The sequence below is a fragment of the Scyliorhinus torazame genome, chromosome 18 (assembly GCF_047496885.1).
Source record: "Scyliorhinus torazame isolate Kashiwa2021f chromosome 18, sScyTor2.1, whole genome shotgun sequence".
Lineage (NCBI taxonomy): Eukaryota > Metazoa > Chordata > Chondrichthyes > Carcharhiniformes > Scyliorhinidae > Scyliorhinus > Scyliorhinus torazame.
Window position 1 is genome coordinate 39,620,456 of NC_092724.1, and position 27,513 is coordinate 39,647,968.

Here is a 27,513-nt window from a genome sequence, read left to right on the forward strand (position 1 = left end):
TATCGTCACTCCCCTCCTGTTTTTCCTCTCCCTTCCCTGTTGTTTGCTGTTGCTTCTCTTTCTGCAGACTTTCATCTGTCTCCATAGTGAGTTTTTACCTGCAACAGGTCGCTACCCTGTCGCCAGAGGCTTATATCTAGAGGGGCACCACTCCGCACCGAGCTTAGCTGACCAGGAGTCTCTCCCAGGCTTACCGCCTGTTGTTGGCAGGTTGCAATGAGTTTGCAGGTTGATATTCAACCTGTTGGCCACATTATGAACGCATTTGGCTTCCCCTTCCCTCTGGTGTGATAAGTGACTTGGGCTGAGCTATCACACCCTATTCTTCAAACAAAGAGAACTCAAGTCAGAAAAAGGTTGGGGAATACTTCTTCACAAGAGACAATCAGATGTGGCAATGGAGGCCTATAGAGTCTTTCTGGCAAATCAAGATCAGTCAAATTGACCTTTTTCTCTGATGAGAATAATTATGACTTCGGGCAATCATGCAAAATCTGAACATCACTGTCATTTGGGGGATGGGGAGTGGGGGGAGTGGAGTGGGTGATGTACCACAGGCAGCTGAGTCACTCATCCATTTCACACCATCAGTCTCCATTCAAGCTACCCCATAAGCTCAGCTTCTGGTCAGTGGGAGGGAAAGGATGGAGTGAGGAGCCGGAACAGGATAAGAAATACTTGCATTTCCATAGCACCTTTCCAATCCCAGAACGTCCCAAGGCACTTTACAGCCAATGAAGTATTATTCAAGGGTAGTCATCGTTGATGTGCACAGCAAGCTCCCACAACAGCAATGTGATAATGACCAGATAATTGGGGGGGGTTGTGATGTTGATTTGAGGGAGAAATATTACCCAAGGCGCCATGGAAAACTCTTCTTCAAATTAGTCCCATGGGATCTTTTGTATCCATCTGAGAGGGCAGACAGGGCCTTAACGCCACATCTGGAAGATGGCACCTCTGACAGTGTCGCACTGCCTCAGCACAGCACTGGTGTCGGCTTTGTTTTTTTTGTGCACTACCTCTTGACTCTGAGGTGAGAGTGCCACCCACTAAACCACAGCTGACACTGGGACTAAATGGATAGGAGGAAAGCACGGTTGATGAGAGGGGACAGGTGATAGGAGAGGACAGATGTTGAGAGGGGGGCATGATTAAGAGCTGGCCAATGGGGTAGGGGTGCGAGAGTGGGAGAGAGAACAGATACAGAATGATAGAAGGAAGCAGACAGTGGGGGGGCATATTTCAATACTTGCCAAAATAATTGACGGTAATGTTATTGAAGTATAAGTAAATTGAATTGGTAGTAGTCTGTATAAATCAGATTTAGTTGGCTAGATACACATGTATTGCAAGTGACAATGTGAACACTCAAGCTCATCACATTCAAGACTATTGCAACCAGAGAGAAGTGTTCATGTTGTCAGAACTCATCAGTTCCTGGTCCCAAAGGTGGGAGGCAATGTTTGATCCTGGTCATCTAAGGGCTCTACTTTGGATTAACAAATCCAAATATTCAGAGAATAAATAACCCCAGTGGCAAAACAAATTGGAGTACATTGGAGAACTGAGGAGACACTTTCTTGAACTGGGCCACATTACTAACCTGACAGGAATCCACTTTGCCAGCTATGAATCCAGCACACATCATTCGTGAAGTCATAGGTCCACTGTAGAGTTTGACACATTCACTTTGATTGAATATCTGAACGGTGGCTCTCTGTAGAATGATGGGTAAAGAAGCTGTGACAGAAATAGAAAAATAAAGAAAAGCGTGTGAACTATGAGACATCACCAATTTAACTGAAGCAGCAACCATCATACCACTGGTGTACAGTACGAAATTTGATGTCTGCCCCAGTGGGCAGCATGGTAACACAGTGGTTGGCACTGTTGTTTCACAGCGCCAGGGTCCCAGATTTGACTCCTGCATGGGTCACTGTCTGTGCGGAGTCTGCATGTTCGCCCTGTGTTTGCTCCAGTTTCCTCCCACAAGTCCCGAAAGACATGCTGTTAGGTGGATTGGGCATTCTAAATTCTCCCTCAGTGTACCCGAACAGGTGTTGGAATGTGGTGACTTGGGGATTTTTACAGTAACATTGCAGTGTTAATGTAAGCCTAATTGTGACAATAAAGATTATTATTATTAGAATTTACAAGGTCAGTACGGTTCATTTAAAAGCTGTTCTGCATCATGTGCTCTAAACTGTTCACTGCTTTCCACAGATTCCAAACTGTACCGTTCGACACCATGGAAAGGCCACACTTCATTTCTTCAGTGCATTCTGGGTAGGAATATGTCATGGTGACCTGCCTGTGCCCACAAATTAACCTTTACAATTAGATTAGGAAAAAGTGGGCAGTTAAAAGCAATGTGGTCCTCTTAAAACTCATACCACATCGGAAAATAAGGGACTAACCTAAATATTAAATAATTACTTTGCATCAATTTTTCTTTTTATAAATTTAGAGTACCCAATTCATTTTTTCCAATTAAGAGGCAATTTAGCGTGGCTAATCCACCTACCCTTCACATCTTTGTGTTGTGGGGGCGAAACCCACGCAAACACAGGGAGAATGTGCAAACTCCACACGGACAGTGACCTAGAGCCGGGATCGAAGCTGGGACCTCGGCGCCGTGAGACTGAAGTGCTAACCACTGCACCACCGTGCTGCCCTGCATCAATTTTTAAAGTAGAGCAAGATATAGCATGTCAGACATGCCAAGGAACTAATACTGAATTAGGGACAGGAACTCACTAAAATTAACATAAGTAAATTAACAGCAATGAAGAAAATAATTGCATTAAAGAGCGATAAACCTCCAGGTCCAGATGGTTTTCATCCCAGGGTTTTAAAGGAACATTACCAGTACCTAATTATAATCTTCTAACGTTCTCATGCTTGAGATGAAAGGTGAGAGAGGGAAATCAGACAATTATAAACTGCTTTGGTTATTGGAAAATTATTATTAATAATGAATAATAATATCCTTAATTAGTAATAATTAATAACATCCTTATTACCATAAGTAAGGATGGAATGACTGAACACCGTGAAAATTATCGGCATGGATTTTTAAAAAGTGCTTGAACCTCATGGAATGTTTTTGAAGAGATGACTGAAGTAGTGGACAGGGAATGTCTATTGATGCTAGTTATATGGATTACATTATGATATTTGATGAATCCCTCATAAGAAACTGTAAGCTAAAGTTGAATTGAGGGCAAATTATTGACTTGGTTAGGAGGTTGGCTGTCTGGCAAGAGACAGGGAGTAGGGATAAGGGGCAGGTATCTAATTGGCAGGATGCAACAAGTGACTTCCCATGGGGAACTGTGTCAGATTGTCAGCTGATCACCATATTTACTAACTTAAATGATGGCATAGAAAGCCACAAATCCAGGTTTGCCAATGAAACAAAGATAGGCAGCATTGTGAGCAGTGTAGGTGGAAGCATTTAAAAAAAAATATTTAGAGTACCCATTCTTTTTGTTTTCAATTAAGGGGTAATTTAGCATGGCCGTTCCACCTACCTTGCTCATCTTTTTGGATTGTGGGGGTGAGATCCACGGAGACATGGAGAGAATGTACAAATTCCACACGGACAGTGTTCCGGGACCGGGATCGAACCCGGGACCTCAGCGCCCTGAGGAAGCAGTGCGCCACCATGCCGCCCAAGGTGGAAGCATAACATTACAAAAGGATATTAATAAATTAAGTAAATGGACAAAACTGACAAATGGATTATAATGTAAACAAGTGTGAGATTATCCACTTTTGACCTAAAAAAAAAAAAAGGGTAGAACAGAATACTTTCTAAACGGTGAAGCATTGAAAGCAGTGCAAGTCTGAAGAGACTCAATGGTCTATGTACGTAAAATGTCATGGACAGGTATAAGGAGCAATTAAAAAGGTTACTGGAATGCTGGCCATTATATTTGGAAAGGCAAGAATAAAGGGGGTAGAAGTCATGCTATGGCTCTACACCATGCCAGGTAAATGACACCTGGAATACTCTGATCAGTTCAGAACACCACAACTTAGAAAGGATATACTGGCCTTGGAAGGAGTGCAGATTTACGAGAATGATAACTGGATGCCAAGGGCTAAACTACAATTAGATTAAAGAAATATATTGCAGATGCTGGAGATCTGATAAAGAAGCAGAAAATGCTGGAAATACTTAACGGGTCGGATATCTGTGGAGAGAGAAACAGAATTAGCCTTTTGGGTCAATTTGGTTTCTATTAGACAAACAGTGTTGCAATCCCTGGTGATTTGATCAAAGATTTCAAGGTATGAAGGGGAGTTGATAGTTTCTCCATCCACCCTATTTCTGTTGCTTCGTGAGTCTAGGACAAGGGAACATGGTCTAAATGTTAGAGACAGGCCTTTCAGGGGGGTAAATTGGGAAATATTTCTATACATAGAGGTTGGTTCTGGGATTCAGGAGGTTCGGGCGGCGATAGGGAAAATGCAAAGGGGCAAGGCATCGGAGTCGGATGGGTTCCAGGTAGAGTTTTATAAAACGTTTTTGGATAGGCGGCGCCGCTGTTGGTGGAGATGTTTGAAGATGCTGTGGCTAAGGGGGCGCTCACGGAGACGATGGGACAGGCACCCATTTCGCTATTATTAAACAAAGATAAGGATTCAGTGGAGTGTGGGTCATATTGGCCAATATCTCTGCTAAATGTCAATGCCAAGATTCTTGCCAAGGTATTGGTGCTTAGGGTGGAACAGTACTTTCCGCAGGTGATTGGGGACGGTCAGACAGGGTTTGTAAAGGATAGGCAGGTGTCTTCGAATGTGCAGCGGTTGTTAATTGTGATGCTCTCTCCAACATAAAGGAAGGACCCAGAGGTGGTGGTGGCGCTGGACGCGGAGAAACTATTTGACCATGTAGAGTGAAGTCATTTATTTGCGGTGTTGGAGACATTTGGGATTGGGCCTAAGTTTCTGTCATGGGTCAAATTGTTATATAGGTAACCGAAGGTGACTGTGCGCACGAATGAGGTGAATTTGAGGTACTTTCGGTTAAATAGAAGAAGGAGGCAGGTGTATCCCATATCCCCCTTCCTGTTTGTGCTTGGAATAGAGCCCTTGGCCATTACACTGAGGTGCTCGGATAAGGGGAAGGGTATAATGAGTGGGCGTGTGGGGAATAGTGTGTCTTTGTATGCCAATGATTTGTTGTTGTACATCTCCCATCCGGGTTCTACAGTGGGGGATATAATGGGGCTGCTAAGGCGATTCAGGGCTTTTTCAGGTTATAAGCTGAATCCGGAAAAGAGTGAGTCTTTTTTGGTGTCTTCTCTGGTGGTGGGAGCTGTTTTGGGGGGGGTTGCCATTTTGGGGAGGCGACTACCCACTTTAGGTATTTGGGGTGCAGCTGGCTCGAGACTGTGCTCGGTTCTGTAAATCGAATTTCACGAGCCTGAGGATTAGGTCAAGGGAGATTTGTTGAGATGGGACAGCCTTGCCCTATCATTGGCAGGCTGGGTGCAGGTGATAAAGATAAATATCTTGCCACGGTTTTTATTTTTATTTCAGTGCCTATCTGTCTTTTATGCCCTAAATGTTTTTTATGGGTTGGAACGGTTGATTATGTTGTTTGTCTGGGCAGATAAGGTTGCAAGGATTCGGAAGACGGTGCGACAGAGAGGATGGCAGTCAGAAGGCCTGGCCCTTCCAAATCTGATGTACTATTATAGGATGGCGTACGCTGAGACGGTGTGGGGTTGGAGTAGGGAGCCAGAGACTTTGTGGGTGAAGATGGAAGCAGGCTCCTGTATTGGGTTGGGGGTGCTGGCAACGGTGCCACTCGTTTGCCCCAGGGAAGTATTCAGTGAGTCTGCTGGCGGTGGTCACGGTGAATATATGGAGGCAATTCCGGCAGCTAGGGGCTTTCCACAGTAACTTCATTGAAGCCTACTTGTGACTATAAGAGATTATTATTATTATTTTAGTTTAGGGGCGGAGTCGAAGCTGATGCTGATCCGAGGGAATCATGGGTTTCAGCAGGCGAGGCTGGATGCTAGGTTTCGAGGATGGGAGGAGCGGGGGTTGATGGAAATGAAGGACTTATTTCTGGAACGCCCCCCTCGTTGTTGGAACGGGTGGTGGGGCTGGCAGTGGGGGTGGGGGGGAGAAAGGGGGGGTCATGTCAGCGATCTATGGGAGGATTTTGGAGGAGAATATGGCATGGTTGGAGGGGGTTAAAGCTGAGGGGGAGACAATTGTTCTGAGTTACTGGGGTGTTGAAGGATGGGAGGGGGTGTTTGGGATTTTTTTGGTTGTTTTACTTTGTTGTGTGGTAGATTTAAAATGTTAAAAATCAAATAAAAATATTTGGGAAAAAAACAGGTTGGTAGTGAAGTAGGGCATTTTCCAAGACCATATATTTTTATCTCATCAAACATTCTTCATTTATGAAACTGTTTTATTGGACTGATTGGAACCGTTTATAATGTGCCCACAATGCAGAAGGGGTACCACCCAGATGGACATTCGTTTAAATCCCCTTCTGCACAGCTGGGAGACCTTTAATTCGAAATTGATGGAAGACCCTTGTTCTGCCCAGCAACAGCACGAAGCTGCATCTTAATGATGGAAGACACTTGTTCTGCCCAGCAACAGCACGAAGCTGCATCTTAAAACGGCCCCATGGCCAGGAGATCGGGATATCTGCGAGTCAGGATATATGGCACAACTGTATTGCAAAGACTTATGAAAGAATGAAATAATATATTAATAAAATGGCCAAGGCAGGCAAAGAAACCAGAATAGAAGGAATAAAAGAAATGTATCGATTAGATTAGCGTCCCCTACAGACACAGCAGGACAAAGATGACATTAACACCTCATCTAGCAAACACAGAAACAAAAGCATAGCACAGCCACAGACATCGGAGGTCAATTTAGTTAAGGAGACACATCAGGGAGATAATGGAAAACACATTAGAGAAGGGAGGGACACCGGAGCGAGCACAGATAATCTCATCAACACAGACACACACCATACAGATGCAAATTGACAAGGGAGGGACACCGGAGCGAGCACAGATAATCTCATCAACACCGATACACACCATATCGATGCAAATTGACAAAGATGCATATTCTCAGTTTAAACCTGTCTGAGAGATCTAAATCAAAACTACCCTTTAACTATTATGTATGATCAAATGTTCCCGCTCGAATTTGGATTCCTATAAAAATCCAGAGCGAATGTGTAATTGTTGAGATCAACGTGGACCAAGCCACTGTTTCTGAGCTGGCTGCGTGGGTCTCCCTGAAGGCTTCAGTAATTGGACAATAAAGAACAACGCTTTGAACCTTGCCTTGAGACTCGGCCTCTTGAAAGCACAGGTACAAGGGATTTTTCCCTACAACAGTAGAAATTTGGAATTCCCTTCAACAAATGGCAATGGCTAATTCCAAATCTGACAGTGATTTCTGTTAAATGAAGGGATTAACGGATAGGTGGCAATGGCAGATGTATGGAGTTAATGACGCAGGTCAGCTGCAATCTCATTGGAGGGCAGAACAGGCTCACGGGGTGAAATGGCCTACTCCTGTTCCTAAAGCTACTATTTTACCTTTCACAAAGATAAAACGTGAATTTGATCTTTTTAAAGCAAGTTGTGTAGGGCTGCCAAATGGGTGAGGTCAATCAATGCAGTGACCAGCAGAATTCCATGAAGATCCACCCTGTTCAGCCACTGAGAAGATTATTTCAGTTGTGAGAGGAAGGAATGAGAGCAGGCAAGCAATACAAAGGAGAATGGGCAGCTTGTGCTGAAAGGGAGTCAGTGCCACTCCTCAGTCTAACGCACAACTTCAGAATCTGGGCTAGAGCCTTGGGCAACATAGAGCCCAAAAGATCAGCACCCGGGATCGGATACTGTCATTACAGTGCAGCACCTCATCATGTAGTACTGTTTCTGTCAATGAGTAGCCTGTCATTCAATTTAACATGATGCTGAGCGCCATGATTTAAATGGCACAATGATATGTGGGGAGTGATGCACGATCAATTAAACTCAAAGACAAGGTTGTAACATAACTGAAGGCTTTAATCAACTAGAACTGTTCCCCAGCAGCTTCGGTACAGAAAGTGAGGGCTGGCGGGACGGCACAGGTTCTTATACCCCGTCCATCAAGGCAGAGCTACGTACCAACAGCCAATAGTAAACTCCTAGGTTTAACCAATGGTCTTCAGCCTCTTGGGTAGTGTAATACCTGCTAATACCACATTCACCCCCTATTAAAAAAAGAGTCCGGCGGGGGTGGTGGCCAGTGGTTACAATTGCATCTACATGGTATGATCAGATATGGAGGTACCGTGATACCTCTTTACAGAGTTGTTGAGAATATTTTACAAGCGTGGAAGATATATACATTCAGGGTTCATTTACAGTTACAGTGAAACAATAAGTCGGTCGGGTGGCCTGGTCGTCCTCCTGGATTGTCTGGGCTTCGGTGGTGATTCTGGTGGGGTTCCGGCCATCTGCGACTCCGGGAGCATAGCGTCGGTCTCCATGGCAGCTTCGTCACCCCTAGACGGCGCTGGTGGGGCCAACGGTTGGGCCGAGATGGGGGGTGCCTGTAGGGGGTGTCGGTGGGTGGGATGGCCTAGGTAGGGGTGGCGGGAGGACTGACCCTCCACTGAGGTGCTGTGGGGGGGGGGTAATGGTTCGGGTGCGCGCGGGGTTCCGGCGGGCGCCAGGTCCCAAAGGGAGACTGTATCTTGCCGGCTGTCAGGGAACGCCACGTAGGCGTACTGGGGGTTAGCGTGCAGCAGGTGGACCCTCTCGACCAACGGGACCGACTTGTGCGCCCGCACGTGCTTCCGAAGAAGGATGGGTCCGGGTGTCGCTAGCTAGGTTGGGAGCGAGGTCCCGGAGGAGGACTTCCTGGGGAAGACGAGACGTTCATGAGGTGTCTGATTGGTAGTTGTACAGAGCAGCGACCGGATGGCGTGGAGGGCCTCCGGGAGGACTTCTTGCCATCGGGAGACGGGGAGATTCCTGGACCGTAGGGCCAGTAGAACGGTCTTCCAGACCGTTCCGTTCTCCCTCTATACCTGCCCGTTTCCCCGGGGGTTGTAGCTGGTCGTCCGGCTTGAGGCGATGCCCTTGCTGAGCAGGAATTGATGCAGTTCGTCGTTCATAAAGGAGGACCCCCTATCACTGTGTATGTACGTGGGGAACCCGTACAGTGTAAAGATACCCTGGAGGGCCTTGATGACGGTGTTTGCGGTCATGTCGGGGCAGGGGATGGCGAATGGGAACCGGGAGTACTCGTCAATCACGTTCAGGAAATACGTGTTGCGGTCGGTGGAGGGGAGGGGGCCTTTGAAGTCCATGCTGAGGCGTTCAAAGGGACGGGAAGCCTTAATCAGGTGTGCCCTCTCTGGCCGGTAGAAGTACGGTTTGCACTCAGCGCAGATTTGGCAGTCCCTGTGGGTGACTGTCCTGACCTCCTCGATGGAGTAGGGCAGGTTGCAGGTCTTAATGAAGTGGAAAAAACGAGTGAGCCCTGGGTGGCAGAGGTCCTCGTGGGGGCTCGGAGGCGGTCCACTTGTGCGGTGGCACACGTGCCGCGGGACAGGGCATCGGAAGGCTCGTTTAGCTTCCCAGGACGGTACAAGATCTCGCAGTTGTATGTGGAGAGTTCTATCCTCCACCGTAAGATCTTGTCGTTCTTTATCTTGCCCCGCTGTGCATTATCGAACATGAAGGCCACCGACCGTTGGTCCGTGAGAAGAGTGAATCTCCTGCCGGCCAGGTAATGCCGCCAATGTCGCACAGCTTCTACTATGGCTTGTGCCTCTTTTTCGACCGAGGAATGGTGAATTTCTGAAGCATGGAGGGTACGGGAGAAGAAGGCCACGGGTCTGCCCGCATGTTTGAGGGTGGCAGCCAGAGCTATGTCGGATGCATCGCTCTCGACCTGGAAGGGGAGGGACTCGTCGATGGCGCGCATCGTGGCCTTTGCAATGTCTGCTTTGATGCGGCAGACGGCCTGGTGGGCCTCCGTCGACAGGGGGAAGGTTGTGGACTGGATTAGGGGTCGGGCTTTGTCTGCGTAGTTGGGGACCCACTGGGCATAGTAACTGAAAAACCCGAGGCAGCGCTTCAGGGCCTTGGGGCAGTGAGGGAGGGGGAACTCCATAAGGGGGCGCATGCATTCAGGGTCAGGGCCTATAACTCCATTTTGCACTACGTAGCCGAGGATGGCTAGGCGGTCGGTGCTAAATACGCATTTATCCTTATTATACGTTAAGTTAAAGATTTTTGCGGTCTGGAGAAATTTCCGGAGGTTGGTGTCGTGGTCCTGCTGGTCATGGCCACAGATGGTGACGTTATCAAGATACGGGAACGTTGCGCTTAAGCCGTACCGGTCAACCATTCGGTCCATCTCGCGTTGGAAGACCGAGACCCCATTAGTGACACCAAAGGGAACCCTTAAAAATTGGTAGAGCCACCCATCTGCTTCGAAGGCAGTGTACTTGCGGTCACTAGTGCGGATGGGGAGCTGGTGGTAAGCGGACTTGAGGTCCACTGTGGAGAAGACCTTGTATTGCGCGGTCCTGTTCACCAGGTCAGATATGCGGGGGAGAGGGTACGCATCCAGCTGCGTAAACCTGTTGATGGTCTGACTGTAGTAAATGAACATCCTATGTTTCTCCCCGGTCTTCACCACCACTACTTGAGCTCTCCAGGAACTGTTGCTAGCTTCAATGACCCCTTCCCTCAGTAGCCTTTGGACCTCTGACCTGATGAAGGTCCGGTCCTGGGCACTGTACCGTCTGCTCCTGGTGGCGACGGGTTTGCAATCCGAGGTGAGGTTCGCAAACAGGGGAGGCGGGTCGACCTTAAGGGTCGCGAGGTCGCAGACAATAAGGGGGGGTATAGGGCCGCCAAATTTGAATGTCAGGCTTTGCAAGTTACATTGGAAGTCCAACCCCAGGAGTGTAGCCACGCAGAGGTGCGGCAGGACATAAAGGCGGAACTTGTTGAATTTCCTGCCTTGGACAGTGAGATTTGCTAGGTAGAACCCCTTTATCTCCACCGCGTGTGACCCGGAGGCCAGGGAGATTCTTTGGTTTATAGGGTGGGTAACGAGTGAACAGCACCTTACCGTGTCGGGGTGTATAAAGCTCTCCATGCTCCCAGAGTCGATCAGGCAAAACGTCTCGTGGCCGTTGATGAACACCTTCGTTGTTGCAGTCGCGAATGTCCGAGGTCGATTTTGGTCCAGCGTCACTGAGGCCAGATGGAGCAGTTGCAGGTTGTGATCGGGCAGCATGTAGTCGGCCGTGCTGGGGGCCTGGGGCCCCATCCATGATGGCGTCTCCCATGGATCGCACATGGTGGTCGGAGATAGACAAAATGGCGGCGGGGATGGACAAAATGGCGGCGCCCATCCGTCCAGCGAGGTGTCCGAGGGGCAAGATGGCCATGCCCGTGGGTCGGACGTGGCCCTAGGATAGGGGGGTGGCGGTGAGTGCTGGCCGCCTGGGGCCCGAGGGGAAGATTGCTGCGGCGGACTGGAGTCACTGGAGACCGCGGCCACGGCACGTGCTTGGCAGACCCCCACAAAATGGCCCTTCTTGCCGCACCCTTTGCAGGTGGAGGTGCAGGCTTGGCAGCGCGTGCGAAGATGCTTCGCCTGCCAGCAGAAGAAACAGCGGGGCCTGACGGAGTTAGCGGGCCGTCTTACAGCACAGGCCTGCGGGGACACGGGGAAGGTCAGTGGGGCTGCCACTGCGGGATGCCACGCAGCCCAGGGGGCCGCCGCACGGTCGGGCGCATAGGACTGCGCATTTCCTAAGGCAACATCCATGGACCCTGCCAGGGCCCGTGCCTCTCTCAGTCCCAGTGTGTCCTTTTCTAAGAGTCTTTGGCGGATCTCTGAGGAGCTCATACCTGCTACGAAGGTATCCCGGATTAGAAGTTCTGTGTGCTCGCTGCCCGAAACCTGCGGGCACCACAGTTTCTGCCCAGCACCAGTAGCGCACGGTAGAAGTCCTCCAGCGATTCCCCGGGGCTTTGCCGTCTAGTTGCGAGCAGGTGACGTGCGTAGACCTGGTTTACAGGGGGATATAATGTTCCTTTAACAGTTCGATCGCAGCATCGTAGTCCTCCGCCTCCTCGGTGAGGGTGAAGATTCCAGGGCTTACTCTCGAGTGCAGGAGATGCAGTTTCTGTTCTCCTGAGGGTGTGCCTCCGGCCGTCTCGAGGTAGCCTTTAAAGCACGCCAGCCAGTGCTTAAATATCGCTGCCGCGTTCTCCGCGTGGGGGCTGAGTTGTAGACACTCCGGCTTGATTCGGAGATCCATTCTTTCAGCTTAAGTCTAGTCGATTAAATTGATGCATGATCAATTAAACTCAAAGACGAGGTTGTAACATAACTGAAGGCTTTAATCGACTAGAACTGTTCCCCAGCAGCTTCGGTACAGAAAGTGAGGGCTGCTGGGAAGGCACTGGTTCTTATACCCCGCCTGTCAGGGCGGAGCTATGTACCAACAGCCAATGGTAAACTCCTAGGTTTAACCAATGGTCTTCAGCCTCTTGGGTACTGTAATACCTGATAATACCACAGGGAGTTCCCATGGTTGCAATGTGTCTGAAGTATGTGTATCAATATTAAAGAGAGGAAGGGCAGCAAATGACAAAAATTCCAGAGGGCAGCACTGCAGAGGGAGAGCATCCACTCACTGCACATGGTGGATTTACTGCCATAGTTCCACCATATGCCAAGTTGTTGGCTAAACAAAGGAGGAAAGGTAGTTCCATGTGTGGAACAATTTGATGACTAATCTACCTTGCAGACCAACCAAAAAATATTGCAGTTCCTATCTCTCGTTCAGGAAACAATTCCTGACGGGGATGTACGAGATGAGGATCCATAGCAGTTTTTTGAGTTCTTTTTTTTAAAAACACAGAAATGAGCAGCTTTAAAAATAAATTAGCCCCACACCGTTTCCCTCACTCAGGGCTCCCCATCCTGTAATGGTGCAGTTTTTTCCTGTGTGGAAGACATGGGTAGGTGATGGTAGACACACGAGCTGGATATACTTGGAGAATGATACGGGACTGGCTAACTCCAGCAGAGCCACATCGTAGTCAAGTGTAGACGGTTCAAATGAAGGATGAGTAATGATCCTCTTTATTTTCTGTTTCACTGCTGTAGAACTTTGATCATCTCTATAGATAGTTCCGAGGACCGCCTCCCAGTTCACTGGGTCTCGAAATCTGCAAAGAACCAAAACAGGAAGATTATTCTTGGGTCTCCATTCTTTAGTTCTTAAGGGTTTTCAATTTTCTCCTTTTTCCACCTGAGGTCAGTGACTCTCAATTGCACATGGTTAGACAAACAAGAACAAAGAACAGAACAGTACAGGAACAGACTCTTCAGCCCTCCAAGACTGTTATGACCACGTGTCTAACTGCGTGTATCCTTCTATACCCCATCTGTTCATGCATCTATCAACATAACACTTAAAGGTCGCTACCATATCAGCCTCAACAACCTCACTTGGCAATGCATTCCAGGCCAACACCACCTTTTGTGTAAAAAAACTCCCTCCGCACATCTCCACTGAACCTATCCCCCCACACCTTGAACTTGTGCCCCCCTGTAATTGTCATTTCCGTCCTGGGAAAAAACCTCCAACTATCTATACCCCTCATAATTTTATAAACTTCTGTCAGGTCACCCCTCAGCCTCCGTCTTTCTAGGGAGAATAATCCCAGTTTATTCAATCTCTCCTCATTGCTAATACCCTCCCTATCAGGCAACATCCAGGTAAACCTTTTCTGTACTCTCTCCAAAGCCTCCTTCTGGTAGTGTGGTGACCAGAATTGGACACAATATCACAAATGTGGCCGAACCAATGTTTTATATAACTGTAACATAATTTGCAAACTTTTGGACTTCCGGGTGCGGCGATGACCAGCTAAGTCGCACGTTTCGGCAGCTCCCGGTGGAACGGACTTTTGGGCTCTTGATAGGAGCCCCAACGGCAATTTTAACGGCTAAAAACACCGTGCGGTAAACCAGAAGGGTGTTCCCCCTGGACACGGATGGAAAAAGGAGAGGAAAGTGGCCGGATTGCAGCGGATCCTTTGGAACAACGGCAAGGAAGGCAAGCAGAAACCAAGATGGCGTCGGAAGGTGGCAGTTTCATATGGGGCCCTGAACAACAAGAGTTCTTGAAATGCTGCGTGGAGGAGATAAAAAAGGAAATGAAGAAAGAGTTGTTGGCCCCGATATTACAGGCGATCGAAGGGCTGAAAGAGGAACAAAAGACCCAGGAGCAGGAGCTTCGGGTCGTGAAGGCGAAAGCAGCCGAGAATGAGAACGATATACAGGGCCTGGTGGTGAAGTCGGAGATACAGGAGGCACACCAGAAACGATGTGTGGAGAGGTTGGAGGCACTGGAAAACAACGCAAGGAGGAACAACTTGAGGATTCTTGGCCTTCCTGAAGGTGTGGAGGGGGCGGACGTCGGGGCATATGTGAGCACGATGCTGCACTCGTTAATGGGAGCGGAGGCCCCGACGGGTCCGTTGGAGGTGGAGGGAGCATACCGAGTTATGGTGCGAGGATCGAGAGCAGGAGAAACTCCCAGAGCCATAGTGGTGAGATTCCTCCGTTTTAAGGATAGAGAAATGGTCCTTAGATGGGCGAAGAAAACTCGGTGCAGTAAATGGGAGAACGCGGTGATCCGCGTTTATCAAGACTGGAGTGCGGAGGTGGCGTGAAGGAGGGCGAGCTTTAATCGGGCCAAGGCGGTACTGCACAAAAGGAAGATAAAATTTGGAATGCTGCAACCGGCAAGACTGTGGGTCACATATCAAGGGAGGCACCACTACTTTGAGACGGCGGATGAAGCGTGGACTTTTATTGTAGAAGAAAAATTGGAATGAGTGGATTATGAAAAAGAACGTTTGGACAAAGTGGTGGGGCGAATGGGGGGGGGGGCGAAGAGGGGTTTTATGTTCTAATCCTGCGGTATGGTAACTTTTCTTTCTCCCACAGGTGGTGATGGGGGGAGGTGGGGAGGGAGAGGAGATGGGGCGTTGGCCATGGGAGGCGGGGCCGAGGGAGAGGCGCGGGCTTGGTTCCCGCGCTATGATAATTATGGCGGGAATAGAGAAGCAGGAAGGAGGGGGCGTCGCACGGTGCGAGCCGTGGTCACGGGGGGAAGCCGAGGTCAGCCAGAGTTTGCTGACTTCTGGGAGCAACATGGGGGGAGTAATTACGCTAGCGGGGGGTCTAGCGGGGGGGGGGTGGGAGGGGGGAATTACTGGGTTGCTGCTGCTGGGGAAAGGGGGGAGTGGGTACGGGAGAGGATGGGCGGGGGGGCACCGCCTGGGGGAGATACAGCTGCGTGGGAACTGGGTGAGAAGCTGGAAAAAGATGATGGCTAACCGGCAAGGGGGGGGGGGGTGGGAAGCCCCCCAACTCGGCTGATCACGTGGAACGTGAGAGGGCTCAACGGGCCGATAAAGAGGGCACGAGTACTCGCACACCTTAAGAAACTTAAAGCAGATGTGGTTATGTTACAGGAAACGCACCTGAAACTGATAGACCAGGTTAGGCTGCGCAAAGGATGGGTGGGGCAGGTGTTCCATTCGGGGCTGGATGCGAAAAACAGGGGGGTGGCTATATTAGTGGGGAAGCGGGTAATGTTCGAGGCAAAGACTATAGTGGCGGATAACGGGGGCAGATACGTGATGGTGAGTGGCAAATTACAGGGAGAGATGGTGGTTTTGGTAAACGTGTATGCCCCGAACTGGGATGATGCCAACTTTATGAGGCGAATGCTAGGACGCATCCCGGACCTAGAGACGGGAAAGCTGATAATGGGGGGAGACTTTAACACGGTGTTGGAACCAAGGCTGGATAGGTCGAAGTCCAGGACTGGTAGGAGGCCGGCAGCAGCCAAGGTGCTTAAGGATTTTATGGAGCAGATAGGAGGTGTGGACCCGTGGAGATTCAGTAGACCTAGGAGTAAGGAGTTCTCGTTTTTCTCCTATGTCCATAAAGTCTATTCGCGCATAGACTTTTTTGTGTTGGGTAGGGCATTGATCCCGAGGGTGAGGGGAACGGAATATACGGCTATAGCCATTTCGGATCATGCCCCACACTGGGTAGACTTGGAGATAGGGGAGGAAACAGGAGGGCGCCCACCCTGGAGAATGGACATGGGACTAATGGCGGATGAGGGGGTGTGCCTAAGGGTGAGGGGATGTATTGAAAAGTACTTGGAACTCAATGACAATGGGGAGGTTCAGGTGGGAGTGGTCTGGGAGGCGTTGAAGGTGGTGGTTAGGGGGGAGCTGATATCAATAAGGGCACATAAAGGGAAGCAGGAGAGTAAGGAACGGGAGCGGTTGCTGCAAGAACTTTTGAGGGTGGACAGACAATATGCGGAAGCACCGGAGGAGGGACTGTACAGGGAAAGGCAAAGGCTGCATGTGGAATTTGACTTGCTGACTACAGGCACTGCAGAGGCACAATGGAGGAAGGCGCAGGGTGTACAGTATGAATATGGAGAGAAGGCGAGCAGATTGCTGGCACACCAATTCAGGAAAAGGGGAGTAGCGAGGGAAATAGGGGGAGTGAGGGACGAGGAAGGAGAGACGGAGCGGGGAGCGGAGAGAGTGAATGAAGTGTTCAAGACATTTTATAAAAAATTGTATGAAGCTCAACCCCCGGATGGGAGGGAGAGAATGATGGATTTTTTGGATCGGCTGGAAATTCCCACGGTGGAAGAGCAGGAAAGGGTGGGACTGGGAGCACAGATCACGGTAGAAGAAGTGGTGAAAGGAATTAGGAACATGCAGACGGGAAAGGCCCCGGGACCGGACGGATTCCCAGTTGAATTTTACAGAAAATATTTGGACTTGCTCGCCCCGCTACTGACGAGGACCTTTAACGAGGCAAAGGAAAGGGGACAACTGCCCCCGACTATGTCTGAAGCAATGATATCGCTTCTCTTAAAGAAGGAAAAGGATCCGCTACAATGCGGGTCCTACAGACCAATTTCCCTCCTAAATGTGGATGCCAAGGTCCTGGCCAAGGTAATGGCAATGAGAATAGAGGAATGTGTCCCGGGGGTGGTTCATGAGGACCAAACTGGGTTTGTGAAGGGGAGACAGCTGAACACGAATATACGGAGGCTGTTAGGGGTAATGATGATGGCCCCACCAGAGGGTGAAACGGAGATAGTAGTGGCGATGGATGCCGAGAAAGCATTTGATAGAGTGGAATGGGATTATCTGTGGGAGGTGTTGAGGAGATTTGGTTTTGGAGAGGGGTATGTTAGATGGGTGCAGCTGTTGTATAGGGCCCCAGTGGCGAGTGTGGTCACGAATGGACGGGGATCGGCATATTTTCGGCTCCATAGAGGGACAAGGCAGGGATGTCCTCTGTCCCCATTACTGTTTGCACTGGCGATTGAGCCCCTGGCGATAGCGCTGAGAGGTTCCAAGAGATGGAGGGGAATACTTAGGGGAGGAGAAGAACACCGGGTATCTTTATATGCGGATGATCTGCTACTATATGTGGCGGATCCGGCGGAGGGGATGCCAGAAATAATGCGGATACTTGGGGAGTTTGGGGATTTTTCAGGGTATAAATTGAACATGGGGAAGAGTGAGCTGTTTGTGGTGCATCCAGGGGAGCAGAGTAGAGAAATAGAAGACCTACCGTTGAGGAAGGTAACAAGAGACTTTCGTTACCTGGGGATCCAGATAGCTAAGAATTGGGGCACATTGCACAGGCTAAATTTAACGCGGTTGGTGGAACAGATGGAGGAAGATTTCAAGAGATGGGATATGGTAGCACTGTCAATGGCAAGGAGGGTGCAGGCGGTTAAGATGGTGGTCCTCCCGAGATTCCTCTTTGTGTTTCAGTGCCTCCCGGTGGTGATCACGAAGGCTTTTTTTAAAAGGATAGAAAAGAGCATCATGGGTTTTGTTTGGGCCGGGAAGACTCCGAGAGTGAGGAAGGGATTCTTACAGCGTAGTAGGGATAGGGGGGGGCTGGCACTACCGAGCCTAAGTGAGTATTATTGGGCCGCTAATATTTCAATGGTGAGTAAGTGGATGGGAGAGGAGGAAGGAGCGGCGTGGAAGAGATTAGAGAGGGCGTCCTGTAGGGGGACCAGCCTGCAGGCTATGGTGACAGCCCCATTGCCGTTCTCACCGAGGAACTACACCACGAGTCCGGTGGTGGTAGCTACACTGAAGATTTGGGGACAGTGGAGACGACATAGGGGAAAGACCGGAGCATTGGGGGGGTCCCCGATAAGAAACAACCATAGGTTTGCCCCGGGGGGAATGGATGGGGGATATGGAATGTGGCAAAGAGCAGGAATAACGCAACTGAAAGATCTATTTGTGGATGGGAAGTTCGCGAGTCTGGGAGCGCTGACCGAGAAATATGGGTTGCCCCAAGGGAATGCATTCAGGTGCATGCAATTGAGGGCTTTTGCGAGGCAACAGGTGAGGGAATTCCCGCAGCTCCCGACACAAGAGGTGCAGGACAGAGTCATCTCAAAGAAATGGGTGGGGGATGGTAAGGTGTCGGATATATATAGGGAAATGAGGGACGAAGGGGAGACTATGGTGGACGAACTAAAAGGGAAATGGGAAGAAGAGCTAGGGGAGGAGATCGAGGAGGGGCTGTGGGCAGATGCCCTAAACAGGGTAAACTCGTCGTCCTCGTGCGCCAGGCTAAGCCTGATTCAGTTTAAGGTATTACACAGGGCACATATGACTGGAACACGGCTCAGTAAATTTTTTGGGGTGGAGGATAGGTGTGCGAGGTGCTCGAGAAGCCCAGCGAATCATACCCATATGTTTTGGGCATGCCCGACACTACAGGGGTTTTGGGTGGGGGTGACAAAGGCGCTTTCAAAAGTAGTAGGAGTCCGGGTCGAACCAAGCTGGGGGTTGGCTATATTTGGGGTTGCACAAGAGCCGGGAGTGCAGGAGGCGAGAGAGGCCGATGTTTTGGCCTTTGCGTCCCTAGTAGCCCGGCGCAGGATATTGCTAATGTGGAAAGAAGCCAAGCCCCCGGGGGTGGAAACCTGGATAAATGATATGGCGGGGTTCATAAAGTTAGAGCGGATTAAGTTCGTCCTAAGGGGGTCGGCTCAAGGGTTCACCAGGCGGTGGCAACCGTTCGTCGAATATCTGGCGGAAAGATAGTTGGGGGAAAAAAGAAGGCAGCAGCAGCAGCCCAGGACTTGGGGGGGGGAGGGATGGGGGGGGGGGGGTGGCCTGAGACAAAGCAGTTGCCAATTAGGGCTAGTTTTTATTTTTGTTATTTAATATTTATTTATTTGTTGTTGTTTTTTTTTTTGTTTTTTTTTGTTTATATAAAAAAGGTCATTATTATCTGTATTGTTATAATGTTGTGTAAAGGATGCACAATGTACTGTGTTGGTTGACCAAAAATTTTCAATAAAATATTTATTAAAAAAAATAATAATAATTTGCAAACTTTTATACTCGATGTCCCATTCGATGAAGGCAAACGTGCTATATGCTTTCTTTACCACCATTTCCACCTGTGCTGTCATTTTTAAGGATCTGTGGACATACACACCCAGATCTCTCTGTGTGTCTATGCTCCTGAAGGTTCTGCCATTTATTTTATAGCTCCCACCTTAATTGGATCTACCAAAATGCATCACCTCGCATTTGTATGGGTTAAATTCTACCTGCCATTTCTCTGCCCAATTTTGCAGCCTATCAATATTCTGCTGTATTCTCTGACAACCTTCATCACTATCCGCAACTCCTGCAATTTAGTATCATCCACAAACTTGCTGATCAGACCAGCTATGTTTTCTTCAAGTCATTTATATATATTACAAACAGCAAAGGTCCCAGTACTGATCCCTGCGGAACACCACTAGTTACAGACCCCCATTCGGAAAAACACCCTTCCACTGGCTGTCTTCTATGGCCAAGCCAGTTCTGAATCCATCCAGCTAATTCAACCCTGACCCCATGTGATTTAATCTTTTGCACCAGCCTGCCATGAGGGACCTTGCCAAATGCTTTACTTGAAGTCCATGTGGACAACAGCCACAGCCCTTCCCTCATTAATCATTTTTGTCACCTCCTCAAAACACTCAATTAAATTAGTGAGACATGACCTCCCTCGTACAAAACCATGCTGTCTGTCACTAAAAAAAAACATTCGCTTTCAATGTGCATAGATCATGGGCGGGATTCTGCGTTAGCCGACGCCGGATTTGAGAAATGCGATTTGGCGGAGAATAGCTTGCGACGCCAAAATAGTGGCAGGCGCGATTTGACGCCAAATCGTGATTCTCTGTCACTTCGAAAATGGCGTCAATGCGTTTCACTCCGCGCGTACAGTAGGCACCATTTGCATCTCCAGGGCCTCCGCGATTCTCCACCTCTGATGGACCGAGTTCCCGATGGCGCAGTTCACGTGTGCTTTAGAAAATCGTGAAACCAGCGTGGCGTTGCTGAGGGATAGAGAGGGGGTACGGAAAGTGTCCAACATGGCCATAGTGTGCTGACAGTTGTACCGTTGGCTGTGGGGGCTTCTGTCAGGGCTGAGGGGAATAGTGGGGGTCAGCCAGGAGATGGGCTGTGGGGTCAGGGTGGACGGACACGGAACACCATTGCCGCAGCCACCAAGGCAGCCATGCAGCTGTGCACACTGCTAACAGCCCACTTTGAACCTGGTGCCACCGGTCATAGAGGTGTTCCCCCCCAGTGCACCACAGACGGCCCATCAGCTGTATAGGCACGCTCCAGCACAACCAGTGCCATCCTCTTGGCTGCGATAAGTGTGTGGGGGGGTGTAACGTGTATGTGCGGCTGCAGCTTGTCAGCCTCCCGAGAGTTGATCACGGACCTGGCGTATCCCGCACCATTTTTCAGTGGAATCGAGTGTGCTCCATGCGGCACTGCTGCTAGCCCCTCAACGGTAGCGGAATCGGTCCAGGTGAGGCGCCGGTTTTTCTGTCTTAAAAGTCCACGGATTCTCCATTGGCGTCAGATAAGGAGAATCCCGCCCCCTATCTCTGAGACTCTTTCCCAATAATTTCACAATCACTGACGTCAAGCTCAGTGGCCCATAATTACCCAGGTTACCCTTGCTACCCTTCTTAAATAACAAGCCAACATTGACTGTCCTCCAATCCTCTGGAACCTCACCTGTGGCCAACGTGGATACAAACATTTCTGTAGAGTCCCAGCAATTTCATCTCTTGTCTCACCTCTTGTGTGAATGTTGATCACCACTGGGGTGCAGTTTCCCAGGGAGTAAATTCCCATTGGGGTGCAGTTTCCTAGGGAGTAAATTCCCACTGGGGTGCCGTTTCCCAGGGAGTAAATTCCCACTGGGGTGCAGTTTCCCAGTGAGTAAATTCCCACTGGGGTGCAGTTTCCCAGGGAGTAAATTCCCACTGGGGTGCAGGTTCCCAGGGAGTAAATTCCCACTGGGGTGCAGTTTCCCAGGGAGTAAATTCCCACTGGGGTGCAGTTTCCTAGGGAGTAAATTCCCACTAGGTGCAGTTTCCCAGCGAGTAAATTCCCACTGGGGTGCAGTTTCCTAGGGAGTAAATTCCCACTGGGGTGCAGTTTCCTAGGGAGTAAATTCCCACTGGGTGCAGTTTCCCAGTGAGTAAATTCCCACTGGGGTGCAGTTTCCTAGGGAGTAAATTCCCACTGTGGTGCAGTTTCCTAGGGAGTAAATTCCCACTGGGGTGCAGTTTCCTAGGGAGTAAATTCCCACTGGGGTGCAGTTTCCCAGGGAGTAAATTCCCACTGGGGTGCAGTTTCCCAGGGAGTAAATTCCCACTGGGGTGCAGTTTCCTAGGAAGTAAATTCCCACTGGGGTGCAGTTTCCCAGCGAGTAAATTCCCACTGGGGTACAGTTTCCTAGGGAGTAAATTCCCACTGGGGTGCAGTTTCCCAGGGAGTAAATTCCCACTGGGGTGCAGTTTCCCAGGGAGTAAATTCCCACTGGGGTGCAGTTTCCCAGCGAGTAAATTCCCACTGGGGTGCAGTTTCCTAGGGAGTAAATTCCCACTGGGGTGCAGTTTCCCAGCGAGTAAATTCCCACTGTGGTGCAGTTTCCTAGGGAGTAAATTCCCACTGGGGTGCAGTTCCCGAGGGAGTAAATTCCAACTGGGGTGCAGTTTCCCAGGGAGTAAATTCCCACTGGGGTGCAGTTTCCCAGGGAGTAAATTCCCACTGGGGTGCAGTTTCCCAGCGAGTAAATTCCCACTGGGGTGCAGTTTCCTAGGGAGTAAATTCCCACTGGGGTGCAGTTTCCCAGCGAGTAAATTCCCACTGTGGTGCAGTTTCCTAGGGAGTAAATTCCCACTGGGGTGCAGTTCCCGAGGGAGTAAATTCCAACTGGGGTACAGTTTCCCAGGGAGTAAATTCCCACTGGGGTGCAGTTTCCTAGGGAGTAAATTCCCACTGGGGTGCAGTTTCCCAGCGAGTAAATTCCCACTGGGGTACAATTCCCTAATAATTCCCACTACGGTCCAGACTGAAAGATAAGAGGTGATCTTATTAAAATCTGTAAGATCCTGAGGGGACTTAACAGGGTGGATGCTGAAAGGATGTTCCGCCTGTGGGAGAGATTAGGGGCGGGATTTACTGACCAATCTGCCGTGTGTTTTCCGGCGGCAGAGGGGACCCACCAGTAGGATTTACTGACCCCGCCATTGTCAATGGGATTTTCCGGTGACTCGACGGAAATCCCGTCGGCGTGAACAGCCGGTACATCGAGCCCTAGAACTAGGCGACACAGTATAAAAATAAGGGGCGTCATTCTCCGACCCCCCAGCGGGTCGGAGAATGGCCGTTGGCCGCCGTGAATTCCGCCCCTGCCGCCCGCCGAAGTCTCCGAGGGAGGAAAGTTGGCGGGGCGTTAATGGCGCCGCAGACGTCGGAGAATGGCACGGGTGGGCGCAAGGCAGCCAATTTTGGGCCTGCCGATATTCCCCCGTCCGGATGGGCCGAAGTCCCGTCGACGTGATGACCGTTCACGTTGACGTAAATCAAACCTCCTTTTAATCGGCGTCAACCTGTGCTCCAGGTTTACGCCGACCAGAGTGGAGGTGGGTGACGGCCTGGGGGGTTGGCCGCTGGGCAGGCGATGGCGTGGCCGCAGTCTGAATGTGTGGGGAGAGGTGTGTGTAGGGTTGTGTGTGTGTGTGTGCGGCGGGGGGGGGTGGTTAGAGTGGGCTGGGCTCCGGAGGAGTGCCGTGAGTGGGAAGGGGGGTCCGTGGCGGGGAGGAGGATAGGGGGACGGGGTCCGTGCCGGGGAGGAGGATGGGGTCCGTGCCGGGGAGGGGGAATGGGGGGGTCCGTGCCAGGGAGGAGGAGGATGGGATCCGTGCCGGGGAGGGGGTTGGGGGGGTCCGTGCCGGGGAGGAGGATGGGGTCCGTGCCGGGGAGGGGGATGGAGGGGTCAGTGCCGGGGAGGGGGATGGGGGACGGGGTCCGTGCCGGGGAGGAGGATGGGGGGGTCCGTGCCGGGGAGGAGGATGGGGGGGTCCGTGCCGGGGAGGAGGATGGGGTCCGTGCCAGGGAGGAGGATGGGGGGACGGGGTTCGTGCCGGGGAGGACGGGGTCCATGCTGGGGAGGAGGATGGGGTCCGTGCCAGGGAGGAGGATGGGGGGACGGGGTTCGTGCCGGGGAGGACGGGGTCCATGCTGGGAGGAGGACGGGGTCCGTGCCGGGGAGGAGGATGGGGTCCGTGCCGGGGAGGGGGATGGGGGGTTCCGTGCCGGGGAGTGGGATGGGGGGACGGGGTCCGTGCCGGGGAGGAGGATGGGGGGGGTCTGTGCCGGGGAGGAGGATGGGGGGGTCCGTGCCGGGGAGGAGGATGGGGGGACGGGGTCCGCGCTGGGGAGGAGGATGGGGTCCGTGCTGGGGAGGAGGATGGGGGGACGGGGTCCGTGCCGGGGAGGAGGATGGGGTCCGTGCCAGGGAGGGGGATGGGGGGGTCCGTGCCGGGGAGGGGGGGTGCAAGGACAAGTGAGTTGGTCCACCTGGCCAGGTGCCAGCCTCCAACAGTTGGACCCATGCGGTCCATGCCACCTGGCTGGGGGGAGGAGGGGGTATGGGCAATGATGACATGTCGTCATTTCCCCCCCCCCCCCCTCAACAGGCCGTCATGTTTTCCGATCAGCCAGCGATGTTGGCCGCCGTGGCAGCAGCCGCTAATGTCTATGTTGCCCTAGATGAGGAGGAGGAGGAGGAGGAGCGTGCCAGAGAGGGGGCGCAGGCTGTCGCAGAGGGGCAGGCGGCAGCCGCCCAGGCTGGAGGGACACCTGACCGACAGGACGAGGAAGGGGAGGAGGACGTCGCGGCCCCACGGCAACGGAGGCACCCGAGGGCGCCCCGTGTGTACCGGCCCCGGCAGTCATACCAGGACCTCACGGACCGGGAATGCAGGAGGAGACTCCGGATGAGGCAGGAAACCATGGCACACATCTGCCACCTGCTGGCACACCTGTCACCGCGTGGCACTGGCGGGGGACACCCTCTCCCCGTGTCCGTCAAGGTTACGGTGGCCCTGAACCTTTATGCAACGGGGTCATTCCAGGCACCGAGTGGAGATCTGTCCGGCATATCGCAGACATCGGTGCATCCGGGCAGTGACAGACGCCCTATATGCCATGGCGCACCGCTACATCCGCTTCCCTGTGGACCGGGCCAGCCAAGATGCCCGGGCCGTGGGCTTCTCTGCTGTGGCCGGGTTCCCCATGGTCCAGGGCGCGATTGATGGGATGCACGTCGCCGTGCGGCCACCTGCAGATAACAGGGCCGTGTTCACCAATAGGAAGGGGACCTATTCGATGAACATACAGGTGGTCTGCGACCACCGCATGATGATCCTGCACGTCTGCGCCCGTTACCCGGGCATTGTACACGACTCATACGTGTTGTCGCGGTCATCCATCACCGGCATGTACGAGGGACGCCATCCACGGCTGATGGGCTGGTTGCTGGGCGACAGGGGCTACCCATTGCGATCGTGGCTGATGACGCCTGTACGGAGGCCACGCAATGAGGCGGCGAACCGCTACAATGATGCCCATGTAGCGACAAGGGGAGTGATAGAGAGGTGCTTTGGCGTGCTGAAGATGCGTTTCAGGTGCCTGGACCTCTCTGGGGGCGCCCTCCAGTATCGGTCAGATAGGGTCGGCCGCATCATTGTGGTGTGCTGCGTCCTGCACAACATAGCCCAGCAGAGGGGCGATGTGCCGCAGGCAGAGGAGGGCAGAGTGGAGGAGCAGCAGGAAGAGGCGCAGTCCTCCCCAGATGAGGGGGATGGGGGCAATGGTCAGGGCAGACGAGCTAGACACAGGCGGGTGGCTGTCCACCGTTACCGGTTGGCCCAGCGGGCACGAGACAGGCTGATAGCCGCCCGCTTCACTGACTAGATGGGCGTGGGAATCGGGTAGTATGGCCACAGACCGCACACCATGGCAACAGCCGACCACCCACACCCCCCACCCATCCACCCACCCAGCACCCTCACCCCCCTCCCCAACCCCACCCACCCCACCCGCATGCACACCACCCCCCCCATTGCCGATCCACCTGCGGCACAATGGCCGGGCTCACACAGTTGCCGGTGGACGCGTGGCTATTGCAGGCCATGGAGGATGATGACAACCCGCCCTGCGATGAGCTCCTGGCTCCACATCGTTGGACTATGTCTGACCCATGGCCACAGTACCACCATCCACACGGACCATCTCTGCATGTGGCTGTGACACTGCAGCGCACGGTCCCGTCCTCTGCCCGGGGGGATGTTGCTGGCGGCCCAGGGGGAAGGGGGCAGACTCACCTGGGGCTGAGGTAAGACCACCCCTCACACACACACACTTGCGCTCAATGTACATGACACCCCCGCACGCTTTGGACAGAGCACAAAGGCAGCTTCTGTAGGTGTAACATTGACTTTAATAACCAAAGGAGTTCATGTACGTGCCCTAGCCCCTAAAACTCATCTGTGCCCTGCACCCGTGCCAACTTACTCAGTGTCTAATTGTTTGGCCTTACGGGCCCTTTGACTACATCTACGTGGTTCCCCAGACGGTACAGCAGAACTGGAGGTGGACTCCTGTGATTCCTGCCCTTTGACACGGGATCCCTTTGGCGGCCGTTTCCTGAGGCGTCCTGGCCTAGATGGGCCAGGCTGCGGCCCGGGCGACTGGGATGGCGAGCTGCCAACCTGTCCTGCCCGTTGCCCACCCGATGCACCTGGGACGGAAGGGGGGGGGGAGTCCGAGGTGTCGCGGTGTTCCGGGACCGCCCCTACAGGGGGACCCGGGACGGACCACAGCACCTCCTCCACCCTCGGGGTGCCCGATGGCCCCCAGGCCTCTACATGGGTGGGGGATGCGAACGGACTGGCCATCCGACGCCCCCCCGACATCTGGCGCTGCCAGTCCTGGAGGCCCGTGCTGGTATCGACAGGGGTCTGCAGGTTTGCAGCCATGGAGCTCAGGGGATTGGCAAACCCTGTCTGTGACTGTGCGACGCCGGCTCGCACATGGCCAATGGCGCCGATGCCCTCAGCGATGGCCTGCTGAGACTGGGCTATAGCCTGCTGAGACTGGGCTATGGCCTGCTGAGACTGGGCCATGGCCTGCAGAGACTGGGCTATGGACTGCTGAGACTGGGCCATGGCGTTGAGCGCCTCTGCCATCTGGCGCTGGCACTGGCTCATGGCCTCCTGTGAGAGGGCAGCCATGTCCTGGGCCACAGACGCCGCCTGCATGGAAAGCCCCAGGCCTCGCAAACCGTTCCCCATGTCTGATACCGTCGCACCCATTGCCTCCACCGCGGACGCCACCCGTGCGGTGTCGGCCTGGGTGGCACGCATGACCGGCACCACTCCCAGCTCCTGGACGCGGGTGGACTCCTCCACCTGCGACTGCAGCCGCCGCAAGCCGGCCGTCACCCTCTTCGCTCGTCTCCGGTTCGGTGGTTGCATCGGATCTATGGGTGGGTGTGGTAACTCCAGGAACCCGGGATCCATCTGGGCGGCAGATGTTCGCTTGGGCTGGGCTTCCCTCCGACCGCCCGGCCCCTCTGCTGCTCCTACCTCCACCTGCTGTACCGAGACGGCTGTGTTGTGTGCACCACTGAGTGTACCAGACGCCTCATCACTAAAGTGCCCAACCGAGGTGAGTGTTTCTGCGATGGTGGAGGGTGTTGGTGACAGCAGTGGCGTTGTGTCGTGCTCTTCGTCCCACTCTGAGACAATGGCACTTTGGGGTGGGGGTTCGTCTCCACCCATCCACTCTGTGTCACTGTCCGGTATTTCGTCTTCCTGGGTAGTGCTGTCCCGGGTAGGGGTGTCCTGGGTAGTAGTGTCCTGGGTAGTGGTGTCCTGGGTAGTGGTGTCCTGGGTAGTGGTATCCTGGATCGGCTGTGACGGGGGCCTGTGGCTGCCCCTCTCGT

General features: G+C 52.3%; 1 protein-coding gene across 2 annotated transcripts in view; it reads right to left on the minus strand.

Annotated features, from left to right (window-relative positions):
- tmprss9 (transmembrane serine protease 9) overlaps positions 1-27,513 on the minus strand; it is a 97,382-nt gene that overhangs the window by 30,802 nt on the left and 39,067 nt on the right. For both annotated transcript variants that reach the window (XM_072482619.1, XM_072482620.1), the window contains exons 6-7: positions 12,991-13,265; positions 1,607-1,743 (exon numbers count right to left, since the gene is read on the minus strand). In XM_072482619.1, the coding sequence (XP_072338720.1) occupies positions 1,607-1,743; positions 12,991-13,265 (412 nt within the window). The remainder of the gene's footprint in view (positions 1-1,606; positions 1,744-12,990; positions 13,266-27,513) is intronic.